Source organism: Haliotis rufescens, unplaced genomic scaffold (assembly GCF_023055435.1).
Source record: "Haliotis rufescens isolate VD_foot unplaced genomic scaffold, xgHalRufe1.0.p SCAF_7, whole genome shotgun sequence".
NCBI lineage: Eukaryota > Metazoa > Mollusca > Gastropoda > Lepetellida > Haliotidae > Haliotis > Haliotis rufescens.
In genome coordinates this window covers 53,352,665-53,369,669 of record NW_025964361.1, presented here as the reverse complement: position 1 = coordinate 53,369,669, position 17,005 = coordinate 53,352,665, and the positions used below count along the sequence as shown (strand labels likewise).

The 17,005-nt window shown below is 38.9% G+C and overlaps 1 protein-coding gene across 1 annotated transcript in view; it reads right to left on the bottom strand.

Moving 5' to 3' along the window:
* Positions 1-10,903, bottom strand: part of LOC124133680 (gamma-aminobutyric acid receptor subunit beta-like) — a 75,957-nt gene extending 65,054 nt beyond the window's left edge. The window contains exons 1-2 of the mRNA XM_046498141.2: positions 10,512-10,903; positions 10,312-10,406 (exon numbers count right to left, since the gene is read on the bottom strand). Of these exons, the coding sequence (XP_046354097.1) occupies positions 10,312-10,406; positions 10,512-10,567 (151 nt within the window). The 5' untranslated portion in view covers positions 10,568-10,903. The remainder of the gene's footprint in view (positions 1-10,311; positions 10,407-10,511) is intronic.
* Positions 10,904-17,005: the final 6,102 nt, after the last annotated feature.

Below are 17,005 nucleotides of genomic sequence, written 5' to 3'. Positions count from 1 at the left end.
TTTTGAAACGTTTCTAATGTTTTGGTCAAATAACATTTTCCAACCTTTGCCCGCGACTATATATTAGAATAAGAGATCAAGTGACATATTTTAGAGCATCTTCGACTTATCTGGAACCGTATAACTTCATTAAAGCAAGAAATAGTTTTCTTATTTGTAATCATATCCTTATTAACAGAGTATTAAATCAATCAATTTACAAAATGTGAAAAATGATACCACAAACAATTTTTATGAGACAAAAAGATATGGAAAGGCTTTGAAATGACCAGTTAGTATGAAACATCTAGCCTGACTAAGAGTGATTGAAGACTTTGGCCTTTTATTCACAATCATTCATGACTGTAAGTCTTTTCGATTTATCCCATTCATTTTGTGAAGCTCAGCTCATTCTTATGTGACAGATACACGAATATGAATACCCCTAACCATCGATTTTGTTCTGTCTAAGCGATAGAGATCAAGAGTACTGTCTGGGGGGATATCTGCGTGCTATTCACATTTAACCAAAGTAACAGGGATATAATTGCCAATTCAACCTAAAGACTTGCCACACTTCGCAAATGTATCATCCTCAAATAACATTCCTGGACGTCGACGGCCATAGAGGTTTTCTTCACGCCAACTGTAAACCTTAACCCACAGTTGTGAATATAGGGTTGTTAACGTCGATTCCATTATGAGTCTACGGCGGTTGATACTGGCAATTCGAATGCGTGGTTCTTTGACGATTTGGCGTCTTCCTTTCTATTGGACTCAGATATGAGCAAGTCTTTCACCTTTAATTTACTGCCGGGAAAAACAAAGTACAGACTTAAAAATCGGATTTGACCCAAACATTACAAAGGTTACTCGGCTGATAACAGTCCACGAAACACTGCAAACTTAGGGTCTTTTACAGTTGATACCCGTATCAAATACATCACCATCGAGTAACCATTTCTTGTTTGTTTCATTTTTAGCCACCATCAAACATAGATTCATACTTGGTTTGGCAGTTTAGTTGAGTATCTGAAATACTTTCCTTTCAGAGAATAAAATAAGACAAAGCCTTTTCAAAGAAGAGAAGAAATCGAAACATTTGTTAAAAGGTTAGAATACTTCACACAATAAAATATGATATCTGAAGGCTGTGGTACATATACATAGGTCTAGACTTTACTAAATGTATTAAACGTATGTATCATCGCCTGCACAAGCCTATAAAACACGGCCTCGATACAGCTATTGCAAGTTTCGACGCCTGGAATATGATATATACTTGATCATTGGCACGGATGTGATTTCTCCATATCTTGTTTCTGAGGGATCTCAATGGTAATACGGAATATGAATCATAGTCTTTCATCTGTCCATTGCACATTATATCTTCGAGGAGTTCGACAGTGATTGATTGCTGTTCATTGTAAATGACCGCTACGAGAATCATCATGGCTACCATGAAAAGAGTGGTCAACCGGACACGATATTTGTGAAAATTATAGTTTGAAGCCCGTCATTGTCACTTCAGTAGACATGAATTGATGGTGTGATCCTCATATAGAGTATTTTTGGCAGCAAATAAAAGGGAGCTCGTCTTTTGAGTATTAAGATACTTTTCCAGTGATATGTGTGCCACATGAAGCGATGGCAGGGCTATTTTCCCTGACTCATATACTGGATTAAGTCGTCTCAAAGAATATAAAATGCCTCCAAAAGGTTTATAAGCATATTCCCCCAAAGATTAATGATTCATTTTTACGATGCCTATCTGGCAAATTCCAGGATGGCTCAATCTTCTTATGGGCCATTTGATATATTTGAATTAGGGTTACGTATATTTTAAGCGTCATCCTTCATAAGATTCAGAGGGTATGGCATTAGACCACTTCCTGATTCCGTGAGGAAATCAGAATATATGTGATTTTCTCCATAGGCAAAGTAAATGAGAAAATTCACTTTTTCATTTGATAATGTTTTCACATGTGAGTGCTCCCCTAAAAAAATAGTCCATAATCAATACAAATGTGGGTCCGTCCGTATCCTTTGGAAACATTGGAAAAATGATAGATGGACATGGATGTACTGTAGAGAAGTAATTATGAATCCTACAATAACTTGCCTGCGTTCTGTAAACATAGCACTGGCATTCTAATCCAGAGGTAAAGCTTCTGTTTATTGTAAGGCTCTTTGTAGGATGCTGGTCGCTGACGCCTATTAACCCATTTAGGTATAGTAAACATTGTTCTACATTCACCACAGTACAGTGAAGGCAGAGCGATGTTTGAAGGACGTGGCCTCGGACGTGGCCTCGGACGTGTGAGAGTTCTTCATTTCTTGGAGTACAAAGTATTCGGTTTGCCCCTATGTGATGATCGCTTTGACCATACACATATTTCGGCATGTTCCTTCCCTAGTGAGAGAAAGCGGTGTTACACCCAACACACTCACTCTCTTGTGAAATGAAAATATGATTATCCCCAATGCAATAATGTTTGTAATTTAATGCGATCTTTGATATTATATACTGATTGCATTGTTCTCGAAATTCATTTACAACAACCACTGATATTGAAGCATATAACGTATTTGTACTGATTAATATGCAATGCAATATTTTCATGAAGCTAAGTTTAATAATTGATATATTCGAGTTACCTATTCATTTTATATGCTGCAATGCGTCGTTCTAAAAATATTCGAATCCCACATTCGCCCTGATTATGTATCTAGGTTGTCAGCATCACATCCGTGCTTGTGGGTTTCACTGAAGTGGTAAACGTCTTGCATCACTTTCCTCCCACATGAGGCTGATGCGGTGTATAACAGCTGAAATACTGTGTAAATCGGCGTTAAACCAGACTCACTCTGAGGACTGTTGTACTGGATGATCTTGCCAATAGAAATACAAAACACCTCGACAGGCTACAACATTGTCATCAATATAGAGTGTGATAACAGTAAAATCGCCACGTTGCTGTGTCTAATATTGACTTGCACTCGTGGACGGTGTCGTGTTTCACATATCGTGTTTTTCATTACCGTTTACGTTTATCCATTCCAAACTATCAGCACGAACATCAGAGTAAATGGCGCCGTTATATTCCATAACGGAACCTGGTGACAGCTGATGGAACATGCTTTTGATTTAACCCTTGTTCCCTCCCTGTATGAATTTGCACGCTCTAGAAAATATGTTTGTGGGAAATTTGAATTAATTCCACCATTACACATATAGATTGGAATTATGGTCATACGCTAAGTTGAGTGTTGTTGTTGACAGACATAATTAGACACCACCAGGGTTATATTATTCTTTGCCATTCAGCATACTGGACTGGTTCAGCGAAACAATCATATTATCTAGAATATATATCTAACCAAACAAATCTTGAATTAATTGAATGCCAATTCTTGCTTCCATTTTTAATGGTAGAGTGATTGAAGTTTTACGCCGCTTTTAGCAATATTCCCGTAATATCACGGCGGGGAACACCAGATATAGGCTTCACACATTGTACCCATGTGGGGAATGGAACCCGGGTCTTTGGCGTGACGAGCGAATGCTTTAAACACTAGGCTACCCCACCGCCCCTTATTAATGGACGAAGAAGACTCACTCGTGTATGTGCATTCTTCAAGGCTATTATCCTTGTCGCTGGGAATGTGGTGTTTATCCTGGTTAGATCTCATCCTTGTTGGTTGGAAGGGGATTTTTTATCCTAGAAAGATATTATCCTTGTTGGTTGGAAGGGGAATGTGTATCCTAGAAAGGTATTATCCTTGTTGGTTGGAAGGGGAATGTGTATCCTAGAAAGGTATTATCCTTGTTGGTTGGAAGGGCAATGTGTATCCTAGAAAGGTATTATCCTTGTTGGTTGGAAGGGGAATGTGTATTCTAGTAAGATATAACCCTTGTTGGTTGGAAGGGCAATGTGTATCCTAGAAAGGTATTATCCTTGTTGGTTGGAAGGGCAATGTGTATCCTAGTTAGATATTACCCTTGTTGGTTGGAAGGGGAATGTGTATCCTAGAAAGGTATTATCCTTGTTGGTTGGAAGGGGAATTTTTATCCTAGAAAGGTATTATCCTTGTTGGTTGGAAGGGGAATGTTTATCCTAGTAAGATATTATCCTTCTTGGTTGGAAGGGGAATGTGTATCCTAGTACGATCTTATCCTTGTTGGTTGGAAGGGGAATGTGTATCCTAGTTAGATGTTATCCTTGTTGGTTGGAAGAGGAATGTGTATCCTAGTTAGATATTATCCTTGTTGGTTGGAAGGGGAATGTGTATCCTAGTTAGATATTATCCTTCTTGGTTGGAAGGGGAATGTGTATCCTAGTACGATCTTATCCTTGTTGGTTGGAAGGGGAATGTGTATCCTAGTTAGATGTTATCCTTGTTGGTTGGAAGAGGAATGTGTATGCTAGTTAGATATTATCCTTGTTGGTTGGAAGGGGAATGTGTATCCTAGTAAGATCTTATCCTTGTTGGTTGGACGGGGAATATGTATCCTAGTAAGATCTTATCCTTGTTGGTTTGAAGGGGAATGTGTATCCTAGTAAGATCTTATCCTTGTTGGTTGGAAGGGGAATGTGTATCCTAGTAAGATCTTATCCTTGTTGGTTGGAAGGGGAATGTGTATCCTAGTAAGATATTACCCTTGTTGGTGGGAAGGGGAATGTGTATCAGGGCCCACTTGCACTACGATTATCTTAAGTCTGTGTTGAAGTACTGGAGTTTGATTGTTGTTTGCTTTGTTCAAATGAATCCCGATAGGATCTTGTCAATGTCCGTGAGAAGGGAAAGTTTATCTTGATAAAATCATATTCTTGTCAGTGGGAAGAGAATGTGTGTCCTTGTCATCAAGTAGTAAATGTGTTTATTGCTTTCATATCCTTGTCAATGAAAAGAGATGTGTATCCTTGTGGGACCTAATCGTGATATGAAGTTATGTCCGGGTAATATGAAGGAAGGAAGTGTCCTTATGGGTCCTGTTCTTGCATGTGGGAAGGAAATGGATGTTCTTGAAAACCATGTCCATGTCAGTATTCATGAAATGTGTGTTCTTGTCAACCACATTCAAGTCAGTATTCAGCAAATGTGTGTTCTTGTCTATCCTGTCTACGTCAGTATTCATGAAATGTGTGTTCTTGTCAACCACATTCAGGTCAGTATTCATGAAATGTGTGATCTTGTCAACCACATCCAAGTCAGTATGAAGGAATGAAGGAAATGTGTGTCCCTGTCAACCCTGTCCACGTCAGTATGAAGGAAATGTGTGTTCCTGTGAACCCTGTCAACGTCAGTATGAAGGAAATGTGTGTTCCTGTCAACCCTGTCTATGTCAGTATGAAGGAAATGTGTGTTCCTGTGAACCCTGTCAACGTCAGTATGAAGGAAATGTGTGTTCCTGTCAACCCTGTCTATGTCAGTATTTAGGAACTTTGTGTTCTTGTCAACCCTATCCAAGTCAGTATTCATGAAATGAGTGTTCTTGTCAACCACATCCAAGTCAGTATGAAGGAATGAAGGAAATGTGTGTTCCTGTCAACCCTGTCCACGTCAGTATGAAGGAAATGTGTGTTCCTGTCAACCCTGTCTATGTCAGTATTTAGGAACTTTGTGTTCTTGTCAACCCTATCCAAGTCAGTATTCAGGAAATGTGTGTTCTTGTCAACCCTGTCCACGTCAAAATGCAGGAATTGTGTGTTCTTGTCAACCCTGTCCACGTCAGTATGAAGGAAATATGTGTTCCTGTGAACCACATCCACGTCAGTATTTAGGAAATGAGTGTTCTTGTCAATTCTGTCCACGTCAGTATGAAGGAATTGTGTGTTCTTGTCAACCCTGCCCATGTCAACATTCAGGAAATTTGTGGTCTTGTCAACCCTGTCCACGTCAGTATGAAGGAAATGTGTGTTCCTGTGAACCCTGTCCACGTCAGTATGAAGGAAATGTGTGTTCCTGTCAACCCTGTCTATGTCAGTATTTAGGAACTTTGTGTTCTTGTCAACCCTATCCAAGTCAGTATTCAGGAAATGTGTGTTCTTGTCAACCCTGTCCACGTCAAAATGCAGGAATTGTGTGTTCTTGTCAACCCTGTCCACGTCAGTATGAAGGAAATATGTGTTCCTGTGAACCACATCCACGTCAGTATTTAGGAAATGAGTGTTCTTGTCAATTCTATCCACGTCAGTATGAAGGAATTGTGTGTTCTTGTCAACCCTGTCCACGTCAGTATTCAGGAAATGTGTGTTCCTGTCAACCCTGTCCACATCAAAATGCAGGAATTGTGTGTACTTGTAAACCATGTCCATGTCAGTATTCAAGAAATGTGTGTTCTTGTCAACCACATCCAAGCCAGTATTCAGCAAATGTGTGTTCTTGTCTATCCTGTCTACGTCAGTATTCAGGAAATGTGTGTTCTTGTCAACCCTATCCACGTCAAAATGCTGGAAATGTGTGTTGTTTCACAACCACATCAAAGTCAGTATGAAGGAAATGTGTGATCTTTTCAATCCTGTTCACATCAGTATGCAGGAAATGTGTATTCTGGTCGACCATGTCATTGTCAAAAAGAAACACATGCATGTCCTTGTCGGATATTATCCTTGTCAGTGGGAGGAGAATGTATATCCTATGGTTTCAGAAGGGAATTCATGAAACATAAAGGCACACGACACAAGCTTATTTATTAACAGGGCAGTGTCAGGCCATGGCAGACTGCGAGTCACCCTGTCCCATGATTCGACGGCGTGTATCCTGAATGCCATTGTTTAAGGAACATATTTCGTATTGAATCCTACTACTTGGTAACACAACCAACAGAAAACGTGTCTGGTAACGTCTCTTAAAAACATGTCTTGCTATCAACAGATAAACTGTTTGCTGTAAGCCATGCTGTCATGTAGCGAAGCAGTAAATCACGAATTAATGGTTTATGCGTCACACTGAGGCGATATCCCCGTCTTTGGTGCGAAAGGTCAAGAGCAGAGACCACTTCCTCCTTAAATACAGAGAAGTGTGAAAAAAATACCAGTTTCTAATTTCTCCGATGTTCTAATGAAATTTTCGCTGTTGTAAAAATCAATAATATAATTTGCAGGGAATTCACATTGTAGTATAGGGCCGTGGAAGCAAAAATAGAAACCAATTTGATTTCAGTGTTGGGCCAGGAAAACCTCGCACACGTTTGTTACTTTGTTAGAAATATATTTCGCTCTGATATGTCTCTTGTGTCATGGAATACATAGCGGGGAAACTTTTATGTAAATATTTGAAGTGCTTATGTTTGAGCACAGGTGATTAAATGAAGTTATCAAGAAATAGAGTTTGATACTGTGATGGAAATGATTTGTGAATATGCACATGCATGATGATGATGATGATGGTGATGATGATGATGAATTTAGTGAGGTACTGGTAGACGTGTTTTATAATAATTACAACACTTCAGTGAAAGAAAGTTGTTTCTGAATGTACACTCTCTCACTCGGTACATTATATCAATGTTTGTCTTATTTCTCATGTCACAGCTACTTTCTCAAAGACCTGGCGTCATCTAAATTTTCAAGTTTATTTTTAGGTTTTTAGGTTTTTATAAACATTCCGCACCAATTCAGTAAAAGCAGACAAACCATTTGAAGTATGACCCCTAACAGGTCTTTGACGTTTTCATGTTTGTTGAAAATGTGGCCCTCATCGATGGTTAGTATCAGAATGACATACAACATCTGGTTGTACGAGAATCTGTACTATACTAAGAAAGTGTTCCCCAAATAGAACATTTGTTACATCTCACCACTTTCTAAATGGCACCGTGTGTTCATCTGGTTGTCTGTTTTCTTTCTTAAAACTGCATACTTGCAGATCTTACAAACTTTAGACTTGATTCACTCATTTGCGTTGTGTCTTTAAATGTAGGCATGTACATGGTACATACGATTGCACTTGTATCTCAACATTATTGATCAAATCTCAGAAGACCATCATGCAACATGGTGGCTCTACTGATTTCCAGCTGAAGTTGTTCAATACTTTATCAGAGTCTTACTCCGAGTCAATATACATCCTCAGTTCTACTTTATCATGCACTCAACATATCAATTAACTGCGGTACCATGTTCGTTTGATACAGGGCATCGTGACATCCAGCATCTTTGATTTATCAACGAAAGAATATGAAGCAATATAAATAATGCCAATCATTTGAAATGATGTAAATATCAGGTATTCCTGATGCTACTCCTGAAATTGGGCAATACACGGAGTTGTCAATTTCACAGATAGTTGTCGGCGACTGAGAAAGATCTTTGATGAGCTCAGAGCAATTGGTGTTACTTGTATTAGAAGCTCAGGAGAATGATCAGTCATGTCGATAGACGGAGTTGACAGGGTCTTTTGAGGTATCGGTCTTTACTGACTGAGACTAGCTGAGCTAGTCAGACGATGTCATTCTCATAGGATTTATTGAAGACTAACTGCATTGCAGAACTGGATGGCAACATTAATGTCAGGTTACATGCTGGAAATCGAATGGTAGTCACGCAGATGACACGATATGCTAATCATAATAGCGTGACGGAGAAAGCAATAGCATGGCATTCTGAGTGGAGAAATATAGATCCAATAAGTTGCCATAAAAGATAAAATATGAAAAGGATTGAAATGTTATATTACTTTATTTACGCCAAACTATTTTCAGATCTCCACTTAAATGAATTCAGATATATTTCTTTATCTTCTTTTTCTATATCCATTTTTTTTGTAAAGGTGCATTTTGAAAATAATTTTGATATCCGTGAAAACGGAAGAACTTTTATGCATATTTATTTAAACACATTGCCACGTCGTCAATCCAAATAGTTAAACAAGATTGAAACGATCTTCGTTTAGAATTGGTACGTTTCTTAAGCAGAAAAAGTCTTCAGAAAAATAGCTAATGAGATGTTATTGCGAAACGGATGGCGTTGTTCAATACTGTTGAGAAACATGATGCGGTACTAGAATTTCTTGCCTATGTTTCCGTTTGTTAGTGCAGTCACTTTATAGAATAGTTCTCTATTTGTGAGTGTGTATAAACACATTGCTCAAATGAGCGGTAATCAACGTGCATCAAATACCCATCCATCAAGACATACCACACAGCTTCAAACAGCATAGCCTTGTAATTGAATAAACGTGGATTCCTCTTGATTTCAGCGTCGCGTGTGAATAGATTAGCTACAGAGCCAAACCCCATTACGAATGCAAATGAACGAGCTACCTCAACCCATTTGAGAAATTTAAAAGAAAATATTTGTTTATTTGAATATTTTTGAAAGTCATATTTTATGGCGTAGCAATGAGAGGCATATATGGAGATACCATTCAATGCCTTGTCTCCATGGTCTGATAATGTCTTTTTGTAATGCTAATGATTCTCCAATGTAACTTACACTAAGGAACACTTAGTCGTCGGCTTGCGGAACTCATTTTAAATGAAGGAGACGTGGATAACGTAACACAATGTTATGTTATTTCACTGATTCGATACTGACACTGTCTTGACAGTAATCTGGGACAGATCTGGTATCTTTAATCAATGTTTTAGAAATGCACGTTCCTGTTTTCCCATGCTGTGGTAAATGACAATTATTATTGTCAATTATTACAAAGATAACTTTGTATTTACTAATGTCGACACATGCACATCGTGCATGCCTTATCTCCTATCCGTTATAAATGAAACCAGGTGATTTGGGAGAAAATAATAAACACTAAAGGTTCATATATAGCAATAATCATTCTAAATATTCTTTCAGGAACATGACAATGTGTTTTCACTGTCATGGTTGTATCATGGAACTTAATTATTTGATTTAGTATCAGAATTTTTTTTAATCGGCTCTCTGTATGCCTCAAAACTGACTGACTGAACATATATATTAAATATTTACACTTGATGATTGATGATTTCTATAGTCAGGAAACAAACTGTTACAGAATATTGACATATTGAATCATATGTACATAGGACATACCAATGTATGCAGAACAGTTAGTAACAGTCGTTTAGCTTAAGGTAAACATACATACAAATGAACGGTGTTCACAGAAGCTTGACTGTGCTGATATTGTGTACAAGATGATTTGTCAGGAGGCTGGTTGTGACACAAGTGTCAATATTGCATGTTCTGACTTATCAATCGTACAGACGCAACAGTGTAGTGACAGGTTGCCGCTATCAAATGTCCGTGAGCCTAATACCGTCTCTCTAGCGATCGATGCTGCCGAAATACAGCTAGTATGGTTAGAATATAGGAAATGAGAGAGAAGGGAAAACCTTACCTCCGAAACTTGGTCGAAGACGAACGTCATAACCTTCTAGGAGCCCCTTGATTGTATCCGTGACATTTTGGAACCGTTCCCCCGTTTTGGACGCTCTGAAATAAAGAATACACAGCAATCACAACGAAAACCTTGTGGTATTGCCACACATAAACACTGAGCCTTACATGAATGAGAGGGGACATATCAGCTGTACTTACCCAGAAATGTGAAAGGCGATGAAAAATATCGCCCAAAAATCCGTCAGAAAGGCCATTGTTTGGCAGAGGTACGAGCAATTATCATTTCACTACAACATGTGTTTGAAATAAATAGATCACACGTTGCGAGAAAACTGTGTCCCCAAGCGCGCATGCTCCGCGTCTCTCCAGTAGTTCATCTTGCTGCCGCTAGGTGGCGGATATACCAGTGGAATTCGAGATTGATTCTGAACAAGTGTTGGGCGAGATCAATACTGTGGGCCAAGTAAACCCATCGACCGCCGGGCCATTCTGTAATAGACGTTTCTACCGTTCTAGGTTGGAGGCGAGTCCATGTTTAACCAAGGGCATCCCTCAGAATTTGCTCCCTCTGTAATGAGCTCGAAAAATTAATCTGGATGGAGACCAGTTCCAAGCTTTTATAGTCCTCCGTCCCTACCAAGCTCAACCGCTGCTGGTGAAGGCCAGCTGATTGCGGCTGATGCTGCGAGGAACAGAGTAATGCGCGAAATATGCACACAATTGTACACAGCCATAGTCACTTTGTCGTTAGCCATTGCCTTCTCTTCGGGATTAGGATGAGGCCTAGCAATGCAACGTCTATGGTACTTTGAGGAAGATGCGTATTCGTGAAAACAAACATTATTTTGATACTGTTTTGTTTGCTTATATTTGTTACAACATGTGACTTGAAATGATCTAATCTTTCACCTACAAAATATACCTTTAGAACCTTACAACTGTCACATTGTGATGGCATTTGACATTGTAGTTCAGTAAAACTGTATAAGTGATAGCCTGTGTATGTATGTAGGCATATAGCACCGTGCATGAAGACTTTCGTTGTCTTTGTTCGGTTCATATATGCAGGTGACGGTACCGGCAGTTAACAATATTAACATTTATGCAAGTCTAGTCTTAAAGTGATACCCAGACTTATTTCACTGACTATTATTAACTTGAAAGGGAGATGTCATAATATTATAACTGCCTGGTAATGTGTCTATCATTTGAAGGAGATTCAGTGTTCCCGTCTATCTGTATGATTGGAAATCAAAACTTGACGTTTTATATGTTCTCGACAGATACTGTTTGTTTAACAAAACGTATTATCCCGGAATTACAACCATTTAAATAAAAAATATAAATAACAGTTTGCTGTTTATTAACGAAGAATATATCAGATAAATGACTTCCTTACTTTTCCTGAATGTAATCTTTCTTTGTCAAATTTAAATAATGTATATAGCACAGAGCAATTTGAACAGAACGTATTTTTGAATTTTGGGTAGACATAAAATAACATCTGATACGATCAGACGGTGTCTTACCGGGTAATCGACCTCTGTGATCAAAGTGAAAATTGCTTTGATGTTGCCTGCATGCGATGCGATGTTGTTATAAGGGATTAAAACACTGGCATAGTTGAAGATCGCAACTGTATTCCAAAAGAAATGATTCAAATAGAGATTACATTATTTGAGTTTAAGCTCAAGTGAGTTTAAATGAATTCAACTGCAGGTATGTGATGTGAGTTCAAAAAATGCCCCAAAGGAAATAAATAAACAGACATTAACAGAAGCCTTAATCTACTTAAACACAGAGTGCAGACTGCTGACATGGATGTCTTCTATTATGCAGATGCTGTCTTCTCCCCTGCTTACGTTGTCATGAACGGTGACGACTGTACTCAAAATGTGTTCAAACTGTGATACAATTTGTTATGGATTGTTATACGTGCCTATTTCGTCTATTTTTTATTCTCTAATTTGTATTTACCCAAATGCTTGTAACCACATTATACGTCGTTTGTTCTGAAAAGTCAACCAACCCGATAATCCTTAATCCTCGCCCGCTTTGTTATTTCTAACGTCACAAAGGTTTATCTCTGGGTAATGAAACGATAAAACAAAGCAAGGTATTCATGTGAAATCTGGGGCAAGTGGTCCAATGGTTGAGGTACCGCGAATCGTCTCATGTAAATATGATACATTTTACACATGGTCTATGTAAAATGAAATTAATCATATGCCTCCTGATCACTTCACCATAATGTAAATTAAACTATCTGGCGTAAATATTATCTAATACATGCCAAACGATGCCTAGACATATGCGTTTCAATCTATCAAATACTTACCTCAAACGTAAACGCTTAAGAGATAAATTCGGTGACTTTTACTAGGATTAGAGGCAACTTTTGGAATATGTGTGCTTGGAAGAGTATAGTTCATTAAACGTTAATGGTGAAGACTTTGCATGTGTTGGTTACGTCTGAAGCAGGGCGGGCGCAAAGCCCAGTACTGTGAGTAGTACTGCGTGTAGTACTGTGTGTATCAATTATTGACCTGGGTGTCTGCACGACACCTGCCTATGGACAAAAGAAGCCTGCGGCTGACACCTTATGGAATGGCTGACTATCTGTCCTGACGAGCTTGGCGTAATTGCTGCAGATTCTGTGACTCTGGTTGACCTTGACGTAAACGTCTGCGCCGCTCATCACACAGATGCTCAATTGTGCACAGTCCGGTGACCTAGAAGTACGTTTATGTTCTGAGCTCTCAGAAGATCAGCACAGATTAGTGCTGTGTGGGGACAAGATTTCTCTCTGGTGCTGGGAGAGTCGGGACAACGTGAGCACGTAAGATCTCGTACACGTACACATTGCCTGGGTTAGGAAACAAGAGAGGGCTCCGAGAATCGTGACACTTCCGACGCTCATTCCATTGCCGATACACACGGATCCGCCAAACTCTTCTTGAAGAAGGAAATCGGAATTCTTCACTGAACCAAAAGCTTCGCCAACGATGATGTCGCTGAAGTCTATTACGTTGCGGTGGAATAACGACAACGCCCGTTCGTAGAGCCTTCTTGCTCGGATTCCAGCAGCTCGTAAACCGTTACGGCCAGTCTGCGCAGATATGGGGCCTGAACCAGAAGTTTATGTTGCCGTGAACGTTGAAGTAAGTATCCTGTTTCGAGCTGAATGCACCTGGGTGTGGCGATCCTGTTCTGCTGTTTTCATTCTGGGTCACGCCATTTTATGACACTTTATCAGTAAAAAAGAATATGTAGTCTTTATGTTCATGTAGCTGTTCAACTTGGAATACCTTTCATCCAAGAAAGGGCTGTCGGGTAGCCTAGTGGTAAGCGTTCGCTCGTCACGCTGAAGACCCGGGTTCGATTCCCGACATGGGTACAATGTGTGAAGCCCATTTCTGGTGTCCCCTGCCGTGATATTGCTGGAATATTGCTAAAAGCGGCGTAAAACCATACTCACTCACTCATCAAAAAAAATTAATTTACAAAATATTGTTACGACCTATCCGTTTCATTGGTTTGAGCTTATTTTATGCCTCCACGCATATGTGAACATTATTATCTTGATAATAATTCCATTGGTTGAAAGCATAATGTTGTAACTTTATTGTTCGTTATACAATATAATGTTATGTACAAAAGCGGCCGAAAACAAACGTAATTGTATGTGATTGCTTTCAATGTACCTGCACAGTCAACGCATTGAAAGTGAAGTAAGTGTGTCTGTATATTTCAAAACGGCCACGCCAGAGAATAATATATCTCGATTATCAGCCGAAAAAAAATTCCATTTGGTTACAAAATATGAATGAATCACTGTCAAATCAGTGATGACACCAGGTGTTCGCAAAACGCAAAAACATTCAAGTTTTGATTGTTTTGTTTGTTGAGGAAAGCCGCACTCAGCAATTTCCTTGCCCCATGTTGGTGGTCTTTAAACAATTGAGTCTGGACCAGACAATATCAAGCAATTAATATTTTGAACAGTGATTCACGCTGCGCGGATAACACTCCACACGAAGTAATTTTTTCACTACGTCAGTGGGCCTGACCACCCGATCCATGAAAATATGGGATGGCATCGCGCATCATATTGACAAGCTCGTTTCATATTCAGGAAATTCCTCCATTCTACTATGAACAATGAAATTACACTGTAACAGTCTAAGGTTTACCTTAAATCAGTTGCACGTGTTTATGAAACATCATGTTAACACTTTGACGTCATAGTTTTTTTAATGTTGCAACCGTGACGTCAGACATGTAAATTATTCTAACATTTGCATTCATTAGAGTGAAAAAAACCACAGACCTGATACACAAAAATATCTCACGGAATTTTGAGGAGTTGGCACTTTATGTTTTGCTCTTCATAAAAAGTTCAAAAGTTGTATAGTGTGGGTGGCGTTGTTCTTGACTGGACTCATGAAAGCAACATGGCATTATATATCTAATTGCCAAAGAAAATTAAACCAACACACACCTCACTGATTTAAGGCAAATCCCTAAATCCGCTGATGCTAATTTTACGACTGAATTCATTGACATTTAAAATAACTTCTCTCAATAAATAATATTTTTATTTCATTCATTCCTTTTAACAGGAAGTAATTTCAACATTTATGAGTTGAAGAAAAATCCAAATCCTTTATCTCAGGAACACCTCATGAACTCATCGCTGTATTTAAATGATAACAATTTTTATTTAACACTTATTATTCATAATGTATTGTTGAATATGAAATGTAAGAGATTGGGTCCTAAAGCTATTAAGAGAAACATTCACAATCGCATTAAACATTATTGTGATTAGTATTATTAATAGTTCCTTTTAAATTCAGCTCTTATGTTGGCTAATTTAGCAAACTCTTATGAATATTAGAAACAAAATGCTCATCAAAATGCTTAGATACAGAAGGCTCTTCATACTTAAATATATATCCAAAAAAAGAGGGGAGGAAAGTAACCGCAATTTCAAATTAATGTTATGATCAATTATATACTGAATGCTATATCAGTGTTTTATGGTAGATGTACGTTGCTTGATTAGGGTTACGGCATTGAAGGCCTCGGTAAAGCTTTGAAAAGCACTTATATGTGGTAGACATGTATGGGGCATTTCCAAATTTGAGGTATTGGTTACTAAAAAGATGTCCGATGCAATTCCCTATTTTGACTTGTACCATACATGTATATATTCACGTGTGAACATTTGACTTTTAGCTGAGATTTCTGATGATAATGAAAAGGGTTTATGTCGCTTTATTTAAAAAATACGCAATTGTAATATGAATAGGAGGTATGTTTTCAATAATGGACCATGGCACATGGTGTCTTACGAAGATGAGAGCGCGTTGTGTTGTGCGCAGAAGTGGGCCCCTGGCCTGTTGTGAAGGAGATCACGTTGTGACATGGGCAACGTATACTATACTATTAACCTACCAACGTATAGTATACTATTGACCTACCATCGTATACTATACTATTGACCTACCATCGTATACTATACTATTGACCTACTATCGTATACCATACTATTGTTCTTACTACCAGGGGCGGTCGGGTAGCCTAGTGGTTAAAGCGTTCGCTCGTCACCCCGAAGACCCGGGTTCGAATCCCGACATGGGTTCAATGTGTGAAGCCCATTTCTGGTGTCCCCCGCCGTGATATTGCTGGAATATTGCTAAAAGCGGCGTAAAACCAAACTCACTCACTCACTCTTACTACTGACCTATTAACTTACCATCGTATACATTACGAATGAATTCTAACGTTTTTCACACAATTTATCCACATGCGTCTATTGACCTTCCGATGTACACTATATTTCTGACTTACCAACGTATTTCATACTATTGACCTTCTAACGTATACCATCCTATTGACAAAGGATTAATTCCCATTTCTAGTGTCCCTGGGGGGCTCGGGGGGCCCAGTTGTCTAAGGCGAAGCGATTCTCTGTGCAGAGTTGCGTCCCTTGGGCACGCCAGAAACCTATGATTGTGGGTTCGAATCCCAGTTCGCCCCGATTATATTTTTAGGTGTGTCAGCACCATACCCGTGCTCTCGGGTTTCACCGAAGTGGTAAACGTCTGAGACCTGCATCATTTGGGGCTTTCCTCCTACATTAAGCTGTAACGCCGTGATATAACTGGAATAATGTTAAAAGCGGCGTTACATCCAACTCACTCTAGTGTCCCTTTCCGTGATATTACTAGACAATCGCTGAAAGCGGCATAAAACCACACTCACTCACTCATACTTCTACAACCCTCCCCTCTCTCTCTCTCTCTCTCTCTCTCTCTATATATATATATATATACATGTATATAATATTAATATAAATATATATGGATGATTACAACTGTACAGATACGCATGACTCGCGTAGTAGTATATCAAGACAATTGATAAAATCATTTCGTATGAATCTTTTACCAAATTAGATAGTTACTATTCGACTAAGCACTGGCGATGGTGACTGTTCGGGATATATGAATATGCTACACATGTGTCTACAGCCACGTCCAGACAATAGATATCAATCATACACTAAGCGCCCTTTACACTGGCGCTCTGTTTGCCAAGCATTGCCCTTCTATAAAATGCTTAATTGCAAGGAATGCCTCAGAGCTGAGACGTTTTTGATGTGGCTGATGACGAACATTGGCCCC